The sequence below is a fragment of the Camelus dromedarius genome, chromosome 12 (assembly GCF_036321535.1).
Source record: "Camelus dromedarius isolate mCamDro1 chromosome 12, mCamDro1.pat, whole genome shotgun sequence".
Classification (NCBI taxonomy): Eukaryota; Metazoa; Chordata; class Mammalia; order Artiodactyla; family Camelidae; genus Camelus; species Camelus dromedarius.
Window position 1 is genome coordinate 5,844,459 of NC_087447.1, and position 18,739 is coordinate 5,863,197.

At 47.9% G+C, this 18,739-nt stretch overlaps 1 protein-coding gene and 1 pseudogene across 5 annotated transcripts in view; both read right to left on the reverse strand.

The window, feature by feature from the left end:
* Positions 1-318: 318 nt before the first annotated feature.
* DPP3 (dipeptidyl peptidase 3) overlaps positions 319-18,739 on the reverse strand; it is a 30,092-nt gene continuing 11,671 nt past the window's right edge. For 4 of the 5 annotated variants that reach the window (XM_031447940.2, XM_031447939.2, XM_031447943.2 and 1 more), the window contains exons 7-18: positions 15,830-15,960; positions 15,588-15,718; positions 15,454-15,512; positions 12,710-12,904; positions 12,380-12,492; positions 11,916-12,008; positions 10,384-10,446; positions 10,161-10,285; positions 9,921-10,041; positions 8,704-8,883; positions 3,445-3,607; positions 319-877 (exon numbers count right to left, since the gene is read on the reverse strand). In XM_031447940.2, the coding sequence (XP_031303800.1) occupies positions 705-877; positions 3,445-3,607; positions 8,704-8,883; positions 9,921-10,041; positions 10,161-10,285; positions 10,384-10,446; positions 11,916-12,008; positions 12,380-12,492; positions 12,710-12,904; positions 15,454-15,512; positions 15,588-15,718; positions 15,830-15,960 (1,547 nt within the window). In that variant the 3' untranslated portion in view covers positions 319-704. Of the gene's footprint in view, positions 878-3,444; positions 3,608-7,024; positions 7,163-8,703; positions 8,884-9,920; positions 10,042-10,160; positions 10,286-10,383; positions 10,447-11,915; positions 12,009-12,379; positions 12,493-12,709; positions 12,905-15,453; positions 15,513-15,587; positions 15,719-15,829; positions 15,961-18,739 lie in introns of those variants that run through there. The other variant, XM_031447944.2, reaches the window with a different exon arrangement.
* LOC116152113 (U6 spliceosomal RNA) lies at positions 4,793-4,885 on the reverse strand (annotated as a pseudogene).

Here is an 18,739-nt window from a genome sequence, read left to right on the forward strand (position 1 = left end):
CTCCCTCTAGAGGTCCAGGCTCAGAGAAACAAAACACAGAGCTTAAGAGATTAAATCCTAGGATTCTGACTTAAGTTTTCCAGTTTTTAGGTTCCTAGAATATTTTAAAATAGAAGAAATACCACAGAGGACTGCAAAAATTGTGCTACGTTCATCTTTGTGACTCTCTGCATATCCACATTTAGAGGCGACGTCAAAATCATGTAGTAGATGGAAGCCTAAAACTGACCCTCCTTCCCGGTCCCCAGCCCTTGATCCCACCACCCTGCAGGGAGCAAATGAGAAGTAAGTCAAAGGCAAGGAGGAATCGCACAATGATAGCGGTGGTTTTTAATATTTATTTTTCTGGTTATAAAAGTAATACATGAAGAGCACTGGATTGGGAGAGGTTTTGAGTCCTGCAGGATTTAGAGAGGTCACTTTCTCAGAACTTGGCCTTTCCTCACCTGAGAACCAGGATAAGGAGCCCTGTCTTGCCCTGTCTGCTGAGAGGAGCGTGGATCAAATGGCATAACACAGGGGAAGAACTTGGTAAACTGGAAAGTGCTGGAAGGGCTTAGTGTCACCACCTTCGACTAAGGTAGCACCAAGTTCCGAGCTTTTGCCCCTCCCCTGGCCCCTAAGACACACATACAAAGGGGACCCCTTGCAGCCTTGTTTTGATGGAGTGGAGGGGGCAGGGGGAGGGGATGCACAAATGTGCCTCAAGCCTGGCCAGATGGGGCCTCACTGGGACCCTTCCAGAATCGGGCATCGGCTGTGGCCAGCTGGATGAGGATCTCCTCCAACTCGGGCCCATCCTCTGGGAAGCGCTCAGAGAAGGATCTGATGAGGCCAGTGGCTGAGGCCTCGTACTCAAGAAGCTGTACTTCTGAGCCTGGGGAGGAGATGGAGAAAAAACAGCAGCAGAAAAAGGTCTTAATAGGGAAACATAATCATAAGAGCAGCTAGTTTTCCTGAGCTCTTATGTGCTAAAAATTGTGCTCAGTGTTTCATTATCTAACTTAATCCTTAAAATAACCCTATGATAAAGGAAATATTAAAGGGGGAGTAGCCAATGAATTGCTTCATTCATTCATTCATTCATTCACTCACTTAATAAAGATTTAACCAGTCCTTGGCTTCCAGGAGCTTACTGTCCAGAAATTGCTTAATCTCTGTCTACTGCGGAACCCTTGGCAAGTTCCTGAAACTCTCTAAGCCTCAGTTTCCTCATCTGTAAAGTGGGGGTGAGTACAGTACTTCTCAAGAAGCTGTGGTAATTAAATACAATAATGCAGGGGGAGGGTATAGCTCAGTGGTAGAATGTGTGCTTAGCATGCACAAGGTCCTGGGATCAATCCCCAGTACCTCCATTTAAAAAAACTTTTTTTTAATAAAGAAAGAAGTAAACCTAATTACCCCCCCAAAAAAAATCCTAAAATTTAAAAGAAAAATACAATAATGCATCAAGTAAATACTCAAGTGTGAGCTACCATGAGCACCATGATCTCTGAGACTATTTACTCATCTGTTAAATGGGGCCATTCCAAGGGCACCCATTTAACTTATGAGGTGTTCCTGAATAGTCATGGGAAGCATTTCCCTCTGACATACTTCCACTGCTATACTGCTCACAGTGCATTGTTGTGCTCTGCAGCATTATGGGGTGTATGCAGCTAAGAGCCCAGGCTCTGGGTTCAGGTGGCCCAAGTTCAAATCCTAGTCCTGCCACTCATTAACTATCTGACCTCAAGCAAATACACAGTCCCTCTATGTCTCAGTCTCCAGCTGGAAAATGAAGACAATAACTTTCTCGCTGAGTTGTTGGGAGTTAATCCATAGAAAGTTTTTACCCAGAGACAGGCACATGGAAGTCCTCAAAAATTAGCAACGATCATCATCACTGCTACCTTTGAAAATTCAACCTGTTCTTCAGGTCTAGTTTAACCACCACTTCCTCCCCAAACCCTTCCCTGATTCCCTCAGAAATAGATGTGATCTTCCCTTCTCTAAGTATTCAGACCACTGTTTGTGTCTGTTGGGCACCCATGAACACTTCCCCTGTAAGATCATTTCTCTTTGTCTTACATTCCTGTGGCTTGTGAACTACTTGAGGTGAGTAGTCCATCCTCCATGCCTACCCAAGGCTGCACAATCAAAGCAATGAGGATACGGTCCACATAATGAGCACCTACTATGTGCCCAGCATGCTTCATTCATTCAGAGGCATTGACAGGCATTGAGCGGCTCCTGTGTGCCAGGCCCTGTGCTTGGCGCAAGGGATGTGCTGCTCCTGCTGTCACGGAGACGAGGCAGAAAGGAAGATGGCAGAGAGATGAGTGCATGAAGGAACGGAAGCTGGGTGACGGGCTAGTGGGACTGAAGGGATTACTCTAGGTTGAGGGGTCAGGGACAGCCTCTCCCAGGAGATGCCATTTAACAGAGACCTGAGTGACAAGAAGACCAGACAAAGATGTGGGGGATGACCGTGCCAAGCAGAGGGGACAGCGAGTGCAGAGGCTACAGGAATGGAGTGAGCTCAGGTGGCTGGAGAAACAAAAGGTCCGTGTGCTGGGGGGTGATAAGCCAGGGAAGAGGGCAGGCAAGGGGTCGGTGCCAAATCCCATGATGCCTCTGGAGTTAGAAAGAGTTTGGAATAAACCTCTTAAATACTCTCCTCACCTTAAGAGGTAATTATTTCATTTAACCCTCACAACTGTCTGTGACTACGGCAGTGAGGAACAAATGTTCTTCATTTGACTCTTAGCTTCTCCAGTAAAAAAGCTGTAAGCCTTAAGTAATTAACTCTCTGTGCCTCAGTTTCCTTATCTGTAGAATGAGGATAATAAAAATACCTACCTCATTGGGTTATTGTGAGGACTTAAAGGGTTAATCTCTGGAAAGCACCTGGAACTTGAAGGGAGTACTTAATTCAGTTTCACTGTAGTGTCAGCACACAATCAACACTGGCTTTGTGAATGAAGACTCCCAGGCCCAGAAAGGTTAAATGACTAGGCCAAGGTTGCAGAGCAGTTCTGAAGCTCATGCTCTAACCACAGCATGGCACCACCTCTTCTTAGGTGCCTCACATGACAGGTGTCAAGAAAGATGAATCAAGGGGTGAGAGGAAAATGAATGTAGCAGGGTGGGTACCTGACAGGCCTGACTCCCCAGTGTGAGGCCTGGCCTCTCCACAGGCCTGCGGTCTGTCTGTTCCACTAGCCCTTGCTCTGCCAGCCATCTTACAAGCAGCATGACCCTGTGTGTCCAGGGTGGTGGTGGAGGAAGATGCTAAGGTTTGGGCCTGAGGTTTGGCATGGGGAGGACTGTGGCAGGGAGGGAGGGAGGTAGGAGCCACCCCACGTAGCCTTCTCTGAGCCCCGGAGTCAGTTCCAGGCCTCCTCTGTGCTCCCACGGGGCCTTGCACGGCCCTGTATCAGAGGGAGCTCAAGAGTCCATTACCTTCGAGGCGAGTGTTGGGCTGAACAATGAGTTTTCGAGCCTCCTTGCGGAGCAGCACAGTGTCCCTGAGGGAGAGGAAGCACTCAGGGGGTGCATCGGTGACGGCCGCATACCCCTCGTACAGGGCCCGGCCTCCGGCCACGTCCCCTGTGGACTTCAGCACCTGAGGGAAGGCAGAAGGAGTGAGTGCCTCTGATGGCCGCCTCCCCGTATCCACAGGGCTTTGCCAGGGGCCACAGCTGTGCCCAGCCCTGGACCATATCCGCCCTCTCCCAGCTTTACTGTGCTGAGTTCGTGAGGAATGCGAATCAAGTGTCAGCACATGGTAAGTGCCCACATTAAAGTGAAGCTCATTTGAACTGTAGACAGGAAGGCATTACCGTCACCCTCTTTTTTTTTTAATTTCACACACCCAAAATATATAGTATATGTCTTATAAAGAATAACAAGACCCCCATACAACCACCTCCCAGCTTAAGAGTTAGTTAAGGGGGGAGGGTATAGCTCAAGTAGTAGAATGTATGCTCAGCACGCATGAGGTCCTGGGTTCAATCCCCAGTACTTCCTCTAAGAATAAATAAATAAATAAACCTAATTGCCTCCCCCTTACCCCCCAAAAAAAGAGTTAGTTAAGAGCTGTGGCCTATACTGGTCTGTTTGTATTAGTTTGAAAAGAACGTATGTGCTCTCATTGTTGGTGCAGATTTTTATACAAGTCTACTAGATCAAGATTGTTATTTGTGTTGTATCAAATCTCCTACATTTTATTATTCCTCTTCTTAATCTATCAATTCCTTAAAGAAGTATGAAAATCTTCCCTTGTGATGGATTTGCCAATTTCTCCTTGTAAATGTACAGAATTTTATTTTGTATATTTTGATGCCATGTTATTTGATACATACATGTTTAGAATTATTGTATCTTCTTGGTGAATTGGACTTATAATTATTATTTATTAAACCCTTTCTATCTCTAGCAATGTTTTTTATTTTCTTGGGGTTTTTTTTTTCCTAGCAATGCTTCTGTAAGTCTATTTTGTGTGATTTTAATACAGCTGTAACAGTTTTCTTTCACTTAGTATAGTTTTGTCCTGTCCTTATATTTTTAAGGGTATCTCTTGCAAACAGCATAGACAAAGGTCTTGTTTTTTAATTGAGTCTAACAGTCTTTTAACTAAAGAGCTTGGTCTCACTTTTACTACTGACATTTGGAGTTATTTCCATCTTTTTTTTTTTTTGCTTTTTAAAAAAAAATTGAAGTATAATTGACTTACAATATTGTTGATTTCTGGTATACACCATATTGATTCAGTTATACATATATATTCTTTTTCATATTTTTTATCATTAAAAATATGGAATGCTTCATGAATTTGCACGTCACCCTTGCACAGGCACCATGCTAATCTTCTCTGTATTGTTCCAATTTGCTGCCAAAGCAAGCACTCCACCTTCTTATTTGGGGCTTTCTGTTTCTCTGCTTTTCTGATTCTCCTCCCTCCTTTCTTGTCTTCTTTTGGATTGAGTTTTAGAGTTATACTCTCTATTTCTATTCTTTTAGAGTTTACCCTAGACATTACAGCATGCATACTTAATAAAGTCTGAAAATATTTAATGTATTTATCCCCTCAAATTATAAAAGGATCTCCAAGTGCCTACCCCAGTTCTGAGACCTGTATGCTGCTATGGTCCAGTATTTAATTATCTTTTTTTAACCCCACAAATTGAACATCTTAATTATTGTACAGAGTTCATGTTATTTAGATTTACCCTTATGTTTACTATTTACATTACTCACTACCCTTTTTGGCTTATCAAACCTTCCCTCTGGGTCCATGTTTCTTTTCTAAATTACATCCTATAGAAGCTTCTTTAACTTCTAAAGAGGATTTGTTGATGGTAAACTCCATTTTTGTTTGTCTAAAAATGTCTTCAATTCCCTTGAATTCTTGAAAGATGATTTTACTGGGTGTTGATGGTTACTTACTCTCAGCCCTTTGAAGATATCATTCCACTGCTTTCTGGCTTCCACTGTAGCTAAGTCAGCTCATAGTCTAATTATCATTCTTTTTTAGGCAATCTGTCTTTATTCTTTGGCTGCTTTACAGATTGTCTCTACATCTTTGATGTGTTGCATTATTCTATGATGTTTCTAGACAGAGGATTCGCTGTCATTCTTGGGATTTCTTGAGCTTCCTGGATTTATGAATTGGGTCTTTAATCAGTTCTATAAAGTTCTCAGCCATTATCTCTTCCAATATTCCCTCTCTTACCTTTTCTCTCTCTTTTCCTCTTGCAACTTCAGTTTATTTATCTTAGACCCTCTCACACTGAGGTGGGAAGCCCCATAAAAAAGACCAGCAGGACCCCCAGGCAGGGCCACTACTCTCCTGCCAGCACCATCTGGTTCCTTGGCCCAGCGGCTTTTTGCCTCTGAAACCACTTACTTCTAGGAAAGTGGAACTTACCCCTACAATTCTATTGGTTCCCTGAGCTCACTCCTGATTGGTTATTTCCTTCACTCCTGATTGGTCCATTTCCCTAACTTCTTATTGGTCCATTTGTAGTACTTCATTTGCATGGAGCTCACTCCTGATTTGTTATTTCTCTCCCTCCTGATTGGTCCATTTCTACAAAGCTTCTTCCTAATTAGTCAATTCTTCTTATACCTTATTTGCATATGATGTTGCAAAGTGTAAATTGGCAGCCTATGAAAGCCTGTGTAAACCTACAGACCAGGTCCAGAGCTTGGAGTGTTAACTCTTGTGGGCCTGCTGGCAAAATAAACCTGAGTTCTCCAACTCTCCGAGTGCTGCTTGGTCTCTCACCTGGATCCAGGTTGCTGTCACAACCGAGCTGTAACACTGAGCTGTAACACATTTTTCTGCAACAACGCCAGCCTCTGTGTCTCTTAACCTCTCTTTTAATCTTTTAATTTTCTGTCTTTGTCTCTCTGTGCTACATGCTGTATAATTTCTCTTACCTTCAGCTCCATCTAAAACCTCTTTAACCTGCCTATTTTTAGTTTCAGTGATTATAAAATTTATTACTAGGAGATCTATTTGGTTCTCTTCCAAATACCACATTTTGTGAGCTTGATCCTTACTCATTCTGCCAATTTGCAGGTGACAAAGTAGGACTCCTACTAGGGCTCCCTCTGGGTAAGCCTTCTCCTCTTAGACCCAGGGTTAGAGTGATTTTCTTTAGCTTTGGAGTAATTAAAACCAGCTGGGAACTCCTGGGGGAAGGTTAGAGAGAATGTCTCACCTTTCTCTCTTCCACATAATACTTAACACCTAGAATGTGAACACATATTTGTTGAGTCAACCTATTAGACCCCAGGAACTTAAACCAGAGAGCTGGGACCATGGGTGCCAACAGGAGCCAGGTGATATCCTAAACCAGCGACTAAGGCAGACACGGGAAATAGGAAGTGGACCCCGCAAACTGGAGAGTGGTGCCATGTCCAAATGTCCAAATGTCTTGCCTGCTGCTCAGTTCCAGCCAGCGGTTCACATGCGAATTAAGCCTATTGATGCCAGACCTTCCAAGAAGCCAGAGATACAGATTTAATATCTCACCTCGCCAATTTTTACAATAAGGGTGGCCCAAAACTACGCCTTTGCTTGTGACCCGTGGCTGAAGCCTTTTCCTGTGGGAATGCCTTCATCTTCCCTGCTTGCTGGCTCCTCGCTGTGCTCTTGGCTTTTCCTAGGAGGCTAGTAAAAGAAACAGCCACACCAAAAATGCTTCCACATTCCATATCTTCTGGAAAACTACTGCTATGGACACTATCCATTCTGCTGTATGATTCCTCTTGTACAGAGACCTACCTGGTTAAGAATGCTCTGTTCAAGATACTAACTACTATATATAAAATAGATAAACAACAAGTTTCTACTGTAGAGCACAGGGAACTGTATTCAGTATCTTGTAGTAACTGATAATGAAAAATATGAAAAGGAATATATGTATGTATACATATGACTGAAACACTGTGCACCAGAAATTGACACAACATTGTAAACTGACTATACTTAAAAAAAAGAAAAAAAAGTTAAAAAAAAAAGAATGCTCTGTTCAATACTCAGGCACAGTTCAATAGTGACCTAAGATTTGGCAGATTTGATTGCTTTATCTAGTGACTTATTATTAACTAACTGTTTTGGAATAATTTTGGATTCATAGAGGAGTTACAATAGCATGGAGTTCCCGCATGCCCCTGGCTCAGTTTCACCTGTTGTCAACATCTTGACAAAATTGGTACATTGCTATTAACTGAACTCTAGACTTTATTTAGATTTCACTAGTTTTCTCATTAATGTCCTTTTTCTATTCCATAATCTAATCCAAGACACCACACTGTGCTTTGTGTCTAATAGTTTTTAATTTCTAATTTTGTTTTACTTTAATGGCCAAACACATATCTTTTATGGAAAAATGCCTTAAATACTTTCTGGAAATAGGTGGGAATATAATCATAAAAAGATATTTGCTGTATTGAAGGCTGGGCCTTCTTCAGGTTGAAAAAGCCGACAGGACCCTGTTCCAATGGAAGGCACTGCCCAGTAAATAGTGGGGCATCACCAGTGGTTCTCAAACTTTGCTGAGTGTCAGCGTCACCTGGCAGGCTAGTAACCATGCAGATTCCTGGGCCCTGCACTCAGAATTTCCAAACCAGGAGGTCTGGGGTGAGGCCCAAGAATCTGCAGTTCTAACCTGCTGCTGGGTGATGCTGCGGCTGCTGGTCCCTGGATCACACTATGTGTCACATGACATTCTGGGTAACATGACATTCTGTTTGCTCAGTTTCACATACATGTTGTTTCATTTAACTCCCTCCTGGTGAGACAGGTGATGTATCCTGTTTAACAGATGAGCAAATAGAGCCCAGGGAGGCAAAGTATGCTACCCCAATGACACAGCCAGTCAGTACTGGCACCAGAATCCCCAAAGGTCTCCCAACTCTAAACATCCCTACACAGGAGGGAAGCCAAGTCTGCACTGACCACTGTCCTTCCCTCCTTCACTCACCAAACTTCAGACTTCTTTCTGTCCCTCAACCCACCAAGCCCATTCCAGTCCTAAGACCAGCCTTTCTACTTTCTGTTCTTTCTGCTCTCAGATCTTCTCATAGCTGGTTCCTCCTTGGCCCTCAAATTCGTTTAAACCACCTCCTCCAAAAAGCCTTCCCTGTTAACAGGGTGGGGAGATAGGGTCAAATGGGAAGGGGCCTCCAAGGTGAGAAGCCTCTGCTTACCTGGAGTCTCCGCAGGAACCTCTCCAGGGCGGGCTTGCCCACAGACCGGATCTTGCTGCGGTCAAGGCGGACCCGGGCATCTGGGCGCCCATCAGAGCCTGTGGTGGGAGTGATGGTGACAAGTCCCTCGCCAGCCTCCAGCAAGACCCTCAGGATCACAAACCGGGCCTGCATGTGGGCCTGCCAGGGACCAAAGAGAAAGGAATCCTTTGCAGCCATAAGAAGTATCGAGAGTTCATTCCAAGGCCTAAAACACCATATGTGCTCATTAACTGTCAACTATTATTATCATTTTATTCTCCCCCACCCTGTGGGTCCTTTGCCCTGGGGGACACAGAGGCCATTTCCAGGCAGGAGCCCGAGCCCCATGCTCTCCCCTGTCACCCACCATGCCCTCTGTTGCTCCACACTGCCTGGATGCCAGCAGTTACCCCAGAGGGTCCCTCACCACTAGGACCCTGAGCACTTTCTCCTCCATAATCTTGTTTGCATAAAACAGTGGGACCAAGAGGGTGTGGTTATCCCCAGTTTACATATGACAAAACAGAGGCCCAGAGAGGTGAAGTGACTTGCTCAGAGTCACAGAGCTGGTAAGAGAGAGCAAGGATTCAGAACCAAGTTTCCTCATCCTAAAATGTGTGTTCTTTTAGTGACACAACACTGCCCCCTCAAAACAGACTTAATTAACTTTTAAAAACATTGCTGCTGCTTCCTCTGTTTCCAAAGTACATCTCATAACCGAGCAGTGTAGCCTGATGGCTGTGGAGGAAGGCTGCTGGAGTTTGAATTCTGACTCTGTTACTTACCAGCAAGTTACTTAGCCTCTTTGTGCCTCAGTTTCCTCATCTCTAAAATGAGAGTAATAATAGTACCTACGTCTGGGTTGATACTGGGAACCAGTGGGTCAAGTTAAGTAAAGTGCTTAGAACTCAGTGGCACAGACTAGGTCCTATGCAAGTCATCTGCTAGTAGTCAGAGTAAAATTGTCTCATCTGGTTCACCCTCAAAGGTGGGCAAGGAGATTATTATTCCCATTTCACAGACAGGGATGCTGAGACTCACAGCAGTGATGTGACTTGCCCTTATACACAGTGGAGTCTGGGATGAAACCCAGTTCATGTGCCTCGTAGGTACAGTTATCCCATCCCTACACCCAGAATCCTGGTCTTGGTCCCCACCATAGGCTCTCCCCTCCTAAGGGGTCCGCTGACCCCCACCTGTCTCCAGCTGGAGGCCTCAGGGGTGTAGAACTCCAGAGCAAGCAGTCCGGCTCGAACCATGTTGAGCCAGTTCACGTAGACCACATCCTCCGCATCAGCCCCCTCAAAGCCAAAGATCCTGGGGAAGAGAGGGGACGTGGCGGGGAAGGGGGTCAGAGGCTGCTGGGGCCCTGCCCTCCCTGCCAGCACCCACTCCATCCACAGAGGAGGCCCACCCCCCAGGCCTGCTGCTCGTACTCCAGCACTTGGGGGTTGAGGCAGAGGTAGAGGCCCACGCTCTCTGCCCGGCACTCTTCATAGCTGGAGGCGATGGTGCTGAACTTGCTGTCCCAGGTCTCTCCACTCCGGTACCAGCTCTGAATCTGGGAGGGGAGGCCCAGGAAGCAGGCTTAGGGGTGGCTGCCACCCCACCTGGGCCGCACCTCCCAGCACCCTGGGGCTCCACCGAGGCTGCCCTCACCTGCTCCCCTGTCTCTGGGTTGATCACTGTCTCTGGGTCAAAGTTGAATGCTCCTTTCTCATCCTGCAGGAGGGTCACGGACACGAGGTGGGTGAGGGCAAAGGGCCCTGATCCGGAGCCAGGCTTTCAGCCCCAGATCCAAGGGCCTGATGAGTGGCTCAGAAAGGTGACCAGGGAGCAGTGAGTGATGGCAGGAGCAGGAGGTCTGACAACACACTGCTGCCTCCAAACCTGAGTCCTGTGACGCCTCTCAGAGCCCCCAGAGGTACCTACCCCACTGCAGAGAGAGCGACACTGCGGGCCACAGTGGGGAGGGATGTGCCCAAAGTCACATGAAGACCCGGACCCAGTATCCCTAGACCCCAGCTGGGATGTCCTCACCTCCATGCTTCCTGGCCCCTCTCCTGCCAGAGGAGGCCACAGCATGAGATTCTCTGCCCCAAACAAAATTCACTCTCACTGTTCTCTCCATGGGCTAAGTATCTTCGTGCATTATCCATTAATTCTGGCAGCCACCCTCCAAGGAAGTTTCCATTATTACCCCACTTCACAGAGGAAACTAAGGCTCAGAGATTAAGAACCCCAGAGTAGAATCAGAGCATATAAACTCTGTGCACAGTCTCTTAACAATAATACCCATCTCCAGAGGGCCTATTGGGTGCCAGGCAAATCCCAGGGCTTTGCTTTTATTACTCACAAGAGCCATACAGGAGGAATCAGGAGCCCCATTTTACAGATGGGCTAACTGAGGCTCAAGGAGGGGAACTGACCCCTGCAAGGGGCCACATTTGTCCCTGCTTCCCTGGGACTTCAGAGCCTGGGCAAAGCCAAGCTTCTTCCCCACAGCTGCTCTCTGGATCCTCCTGACTTCCAAGCCCAGCCCTTCCCTATTCGGGGAGGCAGCCCCACCCTACAAGGAGCAGGCTCAACCCAGAACCCCACACTCTCTGACCACCTCAACCCACCCACCTCCAGTCTTCTCATCTGTGCAGTTCCAGGCCCAGGGTCCACAATGGGCCCTTGGGCTCTTCCCAGCCAGCCAGAAAAGCTGTCTTCTCATATTCCCTGAGTGGGTGCCGAGGGGGCACCAGCCACTCTGGCTGGCCAGTACGAAGGGGCTGCTTGGGGGAGAAGGGGCTCCCTACAACACCTGGAAAGGTACAAGCTCCAGGGAACAGCAGTGCAAAGACACAGTGCTACAGCCTCAGGGCTAGGAGTGCCCAGAGACAGCCCCCTCCCAGCCTCTCTACCCCTGGGGCTGCCAGGGCCACACCCTCAGGGCAGGCTTCCCTGGCATGAGCCAAGCAATTCCTCCTGTGTGGGAGCCTGTGATAGGGGAACCTCAGCAGGACTGTCCTACAGGTTCCACTCAGTCCTTAGAGTTCCTGGGATGTCTTGGGGGAGGATGAGACACTGAGGGCAAAGAATGGAGCAGCTGCACCCCTGGAGGGCTGATTACGGAGGAGGGGAGCTGTAGGCCTGGGCACTGGGGAGGCTTCTGTTGGCACCCGGGGTGACTGCTGCGTTCTCACCTGCACAAAAAGCTTGCCGCTGCCGTGGCCCAGCAGTTCGTGCAGCCCCACCTGCACATCAAAGGAGGGCCCCTTCCAGCGGATGTACAGGTCCTGCCAAGACAAGCAGAGACCCACGCTGTCCACAGTCCCACCGTGGCCACATAGCCTGCCACCACTCCCCATGCTAGGCCGAGGGCCAGTCATGATGTGTGCATTTGCTAAAGGCCCACTGCACACCAGCTCCACACTGGGAACCGCATGGCCCCGCTCATCCTTGCCACCCTCTGAGAGGAAGGCGCTGCCTCTACTGTTTGACAGCTGGGGTCACAGGCTCTGAAGACACAAAGTCACACGGCTGGAGAGCAGCCAATCCAGGCCTGAAACCCTGTTCCTTCCTCTCCTCTGCACTGGCCTGTCTGCCTTCCCGTGTCAGCCGAGGTTAGGCCAAGCCCAGCGCTGGCCCTCAGGCTGCCGGTGCCCACCTTGTCATTCTCCTCCAGGAAGGTGAGCTTCTCCCGCTGCGTGGCATAGGCCACCGCCAGCACGTTCCCCAGCGACACGTTCTTGAAGCCTTCTGTCTGCCTCAGGTCGTCATCTGGAGAAGGTGAGGAGGGGACCAGGGAGAAGGGGCAAAGTTCAAGTGCCACAGACCAGTTGTCTGGACAAGAGGGACAGGCAGGGATGGTGAGTGGAGTAGGGTGATTTGTGGCCAGGGTAAGTGTGTGGAGGGGGAGAGGGCGACTCTAAACGGAGTCTCCTGGGGAACTGGGGAATCTGTCAGGGCTGGAGGGGCAGGGCCTGAGGAAGCTCACAGTTGGGGATGTTGATGCCGGCAGGGATGCCGGAGCCAGCGAAGGTGAGAACATCCAGGGAGGTGAAGTCAGGGGTGAGGAACTTGTCCTTCTCGAAGGCTGGGGGCCAGGGCAGCTCCTTCAGCAGCTGCTCCGCACTTGTCACCAGCCACTCAAACTTGGCGCTCATGGCCTTGTTCACTATGGCCACGAAGCCTGCAGGGGAGAGAGCAGGCTGTGGGATGGCGGGCTTTGGGAGGGATTACACACCTTACTCAGCCGCTCTAATCCTCCAGCCAACACGCGTGTATGAATGCCTGCTGTCTGCCGTGACCCTGTGCCGGCCACCAGGGAGAGCAGTGACCCAGGCCTGGGCCCTGCCTTCGTGGAGGTCACTGTTTAGGGTGGGTGGGGTGTAGAGAGAAGGCTTCGCTGAGAAACACCTGAGATGGCTCTTAAAGGAGTTTGTTGGCGGCACATAGTGGGTGATGGGAAAAGGATCAGATGCCTAGTGGATGGGACCACACACACACAAGAAGATGCTCTTCTTTTGGGGGGAACAGTGAGCCATAGCTGGCTTATGTAGTGGTGAGGCCGCTGCACAGGAGGGCAGGGACTGATCTTTTTAGATTTAACGCAGTTAGAGCTCCTGGCTCAAAGCAATGTTTCCAAAACTGCACTCCATAGAACACATTTTCTACGAGCGCCTCCATAAAGAAAGAGCTCCCGGGTCAAAAAAGTTTGGGCAGCACTACATACTCTATCTCTAACTTTTTAAAGGTTCCTAATGCACATGTGTGTATTAAAGGTACTGAAGAGTCCCGCAAGCAGAGACTCCTTGCTCTTAGCACTGAACCCTTCTTGATGTAATTCCAGTTAACCCTGCATGGACTAGGCCTTGGAAAGGCCTGGCCTAGACTGATAAAGGGGTTAACCTTAACCTAGCCAAGGGATGGGTTTGGCAAAACCTCCCTATCCAGATCCACTTTGTCTGGTGAGATCATCACACCGGGACAGGAAGAGAGGATGAAAAACAAATTTCTTCTGTAGAGCACAGGGAACTATACTCAACATCTTGTAATAACCTTTAATGAAAAAGAATATGAAAATGAATATATGTATATGTATGCATGACTGGGACATTGTGCTGTACACCAGAAATCGACACATTGTAACAGACTGTACTTGAATAAACATTTTTTTAAAAATAGCCAAGAAGGAAAAGCAACCTAATGTCCAACAATTGGGGATTATTAAGTAAATTAGGGGACAGTTAGATGACGGCACACCATGCAGCTGTTAGACATGCAGTACAATATCAAATGTTGTGGGAAATTATTTATAATAGATTGTGAATACTATACACCTATTAAAAAGAATGTGGTAGGTCTATATGTACTGATATGAAATAAGATATCCAAGATACATCATTAAGTGAAAAAAGTAAGTAACAGAACAATACAGAGAATATAACCTCTTTTGCCTGGATGAATTAAAAGTAGTTTGTGTGTTTGTGTGTGTGTGTGTGTGTGTGTGTGTGAATGCTTAGACGAAAGTCTGGAAAGACCTGTACTCCACTGTAAACTGTGGTGACCTTTGGAGGGGAGTGACACAGGAGAAGGTGGTAAAGGAGGGATTTCACATCTTAGCCTACATATTTCTGTCTTGCTCCAATGACTTACAACATGGATTTTTAAATTACACACACAGGTTTTTGAACACTTACGCCTTTATATAAAAACAAAAGCTAAAAATTCCATTCCAGATTTTAACCTTGGGGTGGGTGCAATCACAGTTGGTTTTTTTAGCCTGTATTTTCATAACTTTTGCCCATGAATGTGGACTACTTTTCTAATAATCACTGTGAGTTATGTAAAAGGGAGGACCTCTGAGATTGAGGCTGCTGAGGAGGCTCTGGGTCTCGGCCCTCAGAGCTGGCCTGGCGAATCAGGACCCAGGCAGGAAAGCTGCGGGTATGCATACCTGTCACACCCTCAGGCCCCTGGACGGCCTGCCCCTCATGCCTCATCCCTGGGCCTGAAACTATCAGCTCAGATCCAAGCCCCTTTGGGAGGTTGGGGCTTTCTTCTCTCCCCCCAAGCTAATCTCTCTGGCTTCTGGCAGCTGGCTGCTCCTGACTCTATGTCCAGGGGCTGGGGAGGATAAGGCTTGGCAGAGACAAGTCTGAATCCCCAGGCTGGATGCTCTGCCCGGCACCACTGGGTCCCATGGGGCCTTGGGCACAAGGGCCAAGGCAGCCAGCCACCTGCCCTGGGATGACGGCAGGTGAGTCAAGTTCACAGTCACAATGTTAATTCTGCTCCCATCAACCAAGCACCATTTATGTGCCTGGCACTGTGCAAAGCAGTCTGCATATGATACCTCACTTCTCATGACACCCGAAAAGAAATGACTGATGCTCAGAGGTGGGGTTAATTGGCTCAAAGTTACACAGTCATTAAGTGGCAAAGCCAGAGCCTGTGCTCAGATCAGATACCAGAGGGAGCGCAGCAAAGTGGCTCACAGCCAAGGCGCCTGGGCTCGCCATCCACCAACTGTGCCTCAGTTCCCACATCTGTGAAGTGAGGCTAGAAATTCTCATAGGACAATGGTGTCAAAATGAGCTAACATAGGCAGGGGTCCAGTCCGTGGTAAATCATCAGAGACTGTTGTTGTCACTGCTGAGGGAGGCGCAGGGAGGGGAGGGCCCTCAGGGGATGCAGGGTAAGGGTTTCCAATCTGACCTCCCGCCTCCCAGAAGTTACCTTCAAACTCTCCACGGGAACCAAAGGGGTCTCGGTAGCTCTCGATGAACCCGATGTAACTGGGGGAGAGAAGGGCCGAGATGGAGGAGGGGCGGGCAGGAGGGGGTGGGTTGGGGTGAAGGCTGGCGCCTCACCTCTCCACGATGGGGCCTTTATCCTGGATCCAGAAGCGAGAGCCCCTCTTGTGGGCCTCAATGGAGCCCTGAGTGAAGCTTTCTATGTACTGGGCCAGCATCTGCTCCTGGTGGCTGTTGGCTGCATACGTCTGGGGGTGAGCAGGGTTTGGTCAGCCTCAGGTCAGCCACCCATCCCCATACCCGGCTTTGCTGCCCAGAGGGGTCTGGAGCTGCATACCTCAGCTTCCAGTCAGCCCTACCTTGGCTTTCTCCAGGTGCTCCACCACCTTCTGGAGGATGGGAGCATAGTCCCCCCTTGTCACCTGGAAGTGGCTCCCCTGGTATTCATAGCTCTTCAGCTTGGAAGCCATTTCGGAGTCCAAAGTCGGCTCTGAGGGAAGAAGGATGCTCAGGGAAAAGGCTAGTGTAAGACACCCCAGCAGACTTCTCACTGTGATATTCCTTTACTCTAAGATTTCAATGGCTCCCTATTGCCTACAGAAATTAGTATAAACTTTCATCTTCAAAAAACTATTTATTATGGAACACAAAATATCCGAAGTGATTTACATGTGTTAACTCATTTAAGCCTCACATCAACTCTTTGGGGAGTGGGACATTATTATCTACATTCTACAGATGGCGAAACTAAGGCACTGAGAGGTTAAGCCAGTTTTCCAAGGTCACACAGCAGCAAGAACAGGGCAGGATTCAAACCCAGTGTGGAAGATTTTATTTAAAAAGCTAGCCATAGGCTAGATGTAATCACATCACCCTTATAAGAAGGAGAAAAGAGGGTGAGGGGAGGTAGGAGATGAGATGAGAGGAGAAAGAAGGGGGAGAGCTGTAAGGAAGGGGCCAAAAGCCAGGGAATGCAGATGGCTTCTAGAGTCTGAAAGGAACAAGGAAACAGATTTCCCCCTGAAGCCTCCAGAAGGGACTAGAGTTTTGTTTTAGACTTTGGACCTCCAGAACTGTAACAGAATAAATTTATGTGGTTTTATGCCACTAAATTTGTAGTGATTTTTTACAGAAGCAATGGGATATTAATACACTGTTGTATTTTGCCTGTTGTCTCTGATCCCTATAATACTCTTCTATGCTTAAAAAAAACCAAAAGATAGACTCAGTATCTCCCATCTCAAATGTGAGTTCTCCCATCAGGAAGTGGGGCCTCTATTCCCTTCTCTTGAAGAGGGGCAGGCTTGTGACTATAGCAGAAGTGATGCCAAGTGACTGCTGAGACTATTCATAAAAAGTGACACAGCTTCTGCTTGGCTCTCTTGAGATGTTCACTCTTAGAGCTCACCCACTACGAGCAGTATGAAGATGCTGCATGAGGCCCCAGCTGATCACTAGCATCTACCACTGCATGTGTGAGTAAGTGAGACTGCATATGATTCCAGCCCTGAGGTGTCGAGTCACTCTAGCCTCTAAGTCTTCCCAGGTGAGGCTGTAGACATGGCCAACCAGAGATAAGCTGTTCCTGGTGTATTCCATCCCAATTCCTGACCCACAGAGCCTGTGAGCATGAAAAGGCAGCTTTATATCACTAAATAAATGGGGGCGTTTGTTACACAGCAATAGATAACTGATGCACTCAGGCAGTTGGGCTCCAGAGCCACACTCTTAACCACATCCTATACTGTGCCCTATGCTGCTAACCATAGGCCCAACTTACATTCCAGTATGATCTACTCCTATTCCCTTGAATTCAATATCTTTTTCCCTAGTCAAATCGAACTACATACTAGCTGATCCCTAAACTTTCCCACCACTCTGCTTTGGCCCATGCTGTTCCATCTACCAGGAAATCAGTTCCCCACCCATCCTCATTTATTCACATATTAGCCATCAAGGCCTTGCCCCTGGGGAGACACTGGTAAACGAAATACATAGTTCCTCCTCTCAAGGAGCTTGTAGTCAACAGAAATATAACTGGGAAATTACTAGGTGTGCTGATGGGAAGACAGGGAAAGGCCCTGGGGTAGGTGATGTCCAAGCATGGCGTCCAGGATGAGTAGGTGTTCATCAACAAGTGAACACCTAGAGGTGAGGGAAGACATTCCAGGCAGGAATGGGGAACAGACTGTGCAAAGGCTGGGAAGGTGTGTGTGAGAACATGGGGTGTTCAAGGAATTGGAAGTTGCAGGTCTAACTGGGAGGCTGGGGGCTGGGAGGTGGGATGTGGGATGTGGAATGTGGGTGGGGAAGGGAGGGCCAGGTTACAAAGGTCCTCATGGGGCCAGGATGCTTCTATTAGTGCTGTATCCATGTCCCCATCACCTGGTAACAGTCGCCAATTTTCCTTTGAGAACCACTCCTAACAACCACCCCGAGTCCAGGTGGTGGGAGGGGCTGCCCTAGCTCTGAGGTAGGCTTGGGACCAGGTCTAGACAATCAGAGATCTGGCTCTTAACCACAGGGATTGGTTCACAGACAAATATAGGACCCAAAATAGAGAAACCTGAGCTACTCCCAGACCTTATGAAAACACTTCTGAGAGAAAAAGGCCCTCTTTTTGCTGGAGTGGCCAGGCTGGTGGCTATCAGTCCCTGTGTAGGAGCAGTCTGCTGTGGAATGAAGTCAAAGAAAGCTGAGTCTAGAGATGGAGGGAGAGGGGGAGGATACAGCTCAAATGGTAGAGCGAATGCTTAGCATGCATGAGATCCTGGGTTCAATCCCCAGTACCTCCTCTAAAGATAAACAAATAAACCTAAATTCCATCCCCCCCCACGAAAAAAATCAGGATACATTAAAAGAAAAGAAAGAGAGAGAGACAGAGGGAGAAATTTCTGAGAATACTGTCTGAGCAGCTGGATCCAGCTGTGCCTGAAGCCATACTATTCTGGGCTTCTTAACTACCCAAGTCTGTAAAATCTCCTTTTGCTTTAGGCAAATTGGAAATAGGTTCTTCACTTGTAGCCAAGAAATTCCAGATGATGGAGCCCTTAGAAGTGAATCTGGGCTATACCCTGAAGGTACTTTAAGAGATATTTAGGAAGCGGAGTTTAGTAGGTACAGCCCCACACCTTACTGTATCTTCCCCAACCTCCAAGACACATGTGGTCACCTTTTCCGTTAAGCCTTCACTGATGTGCAGTTTGGATTTCTCCTCTAGGCTGTCATGGGACATGTGGTTCAGCCTCTATTCCCATTGTCTACCTGGA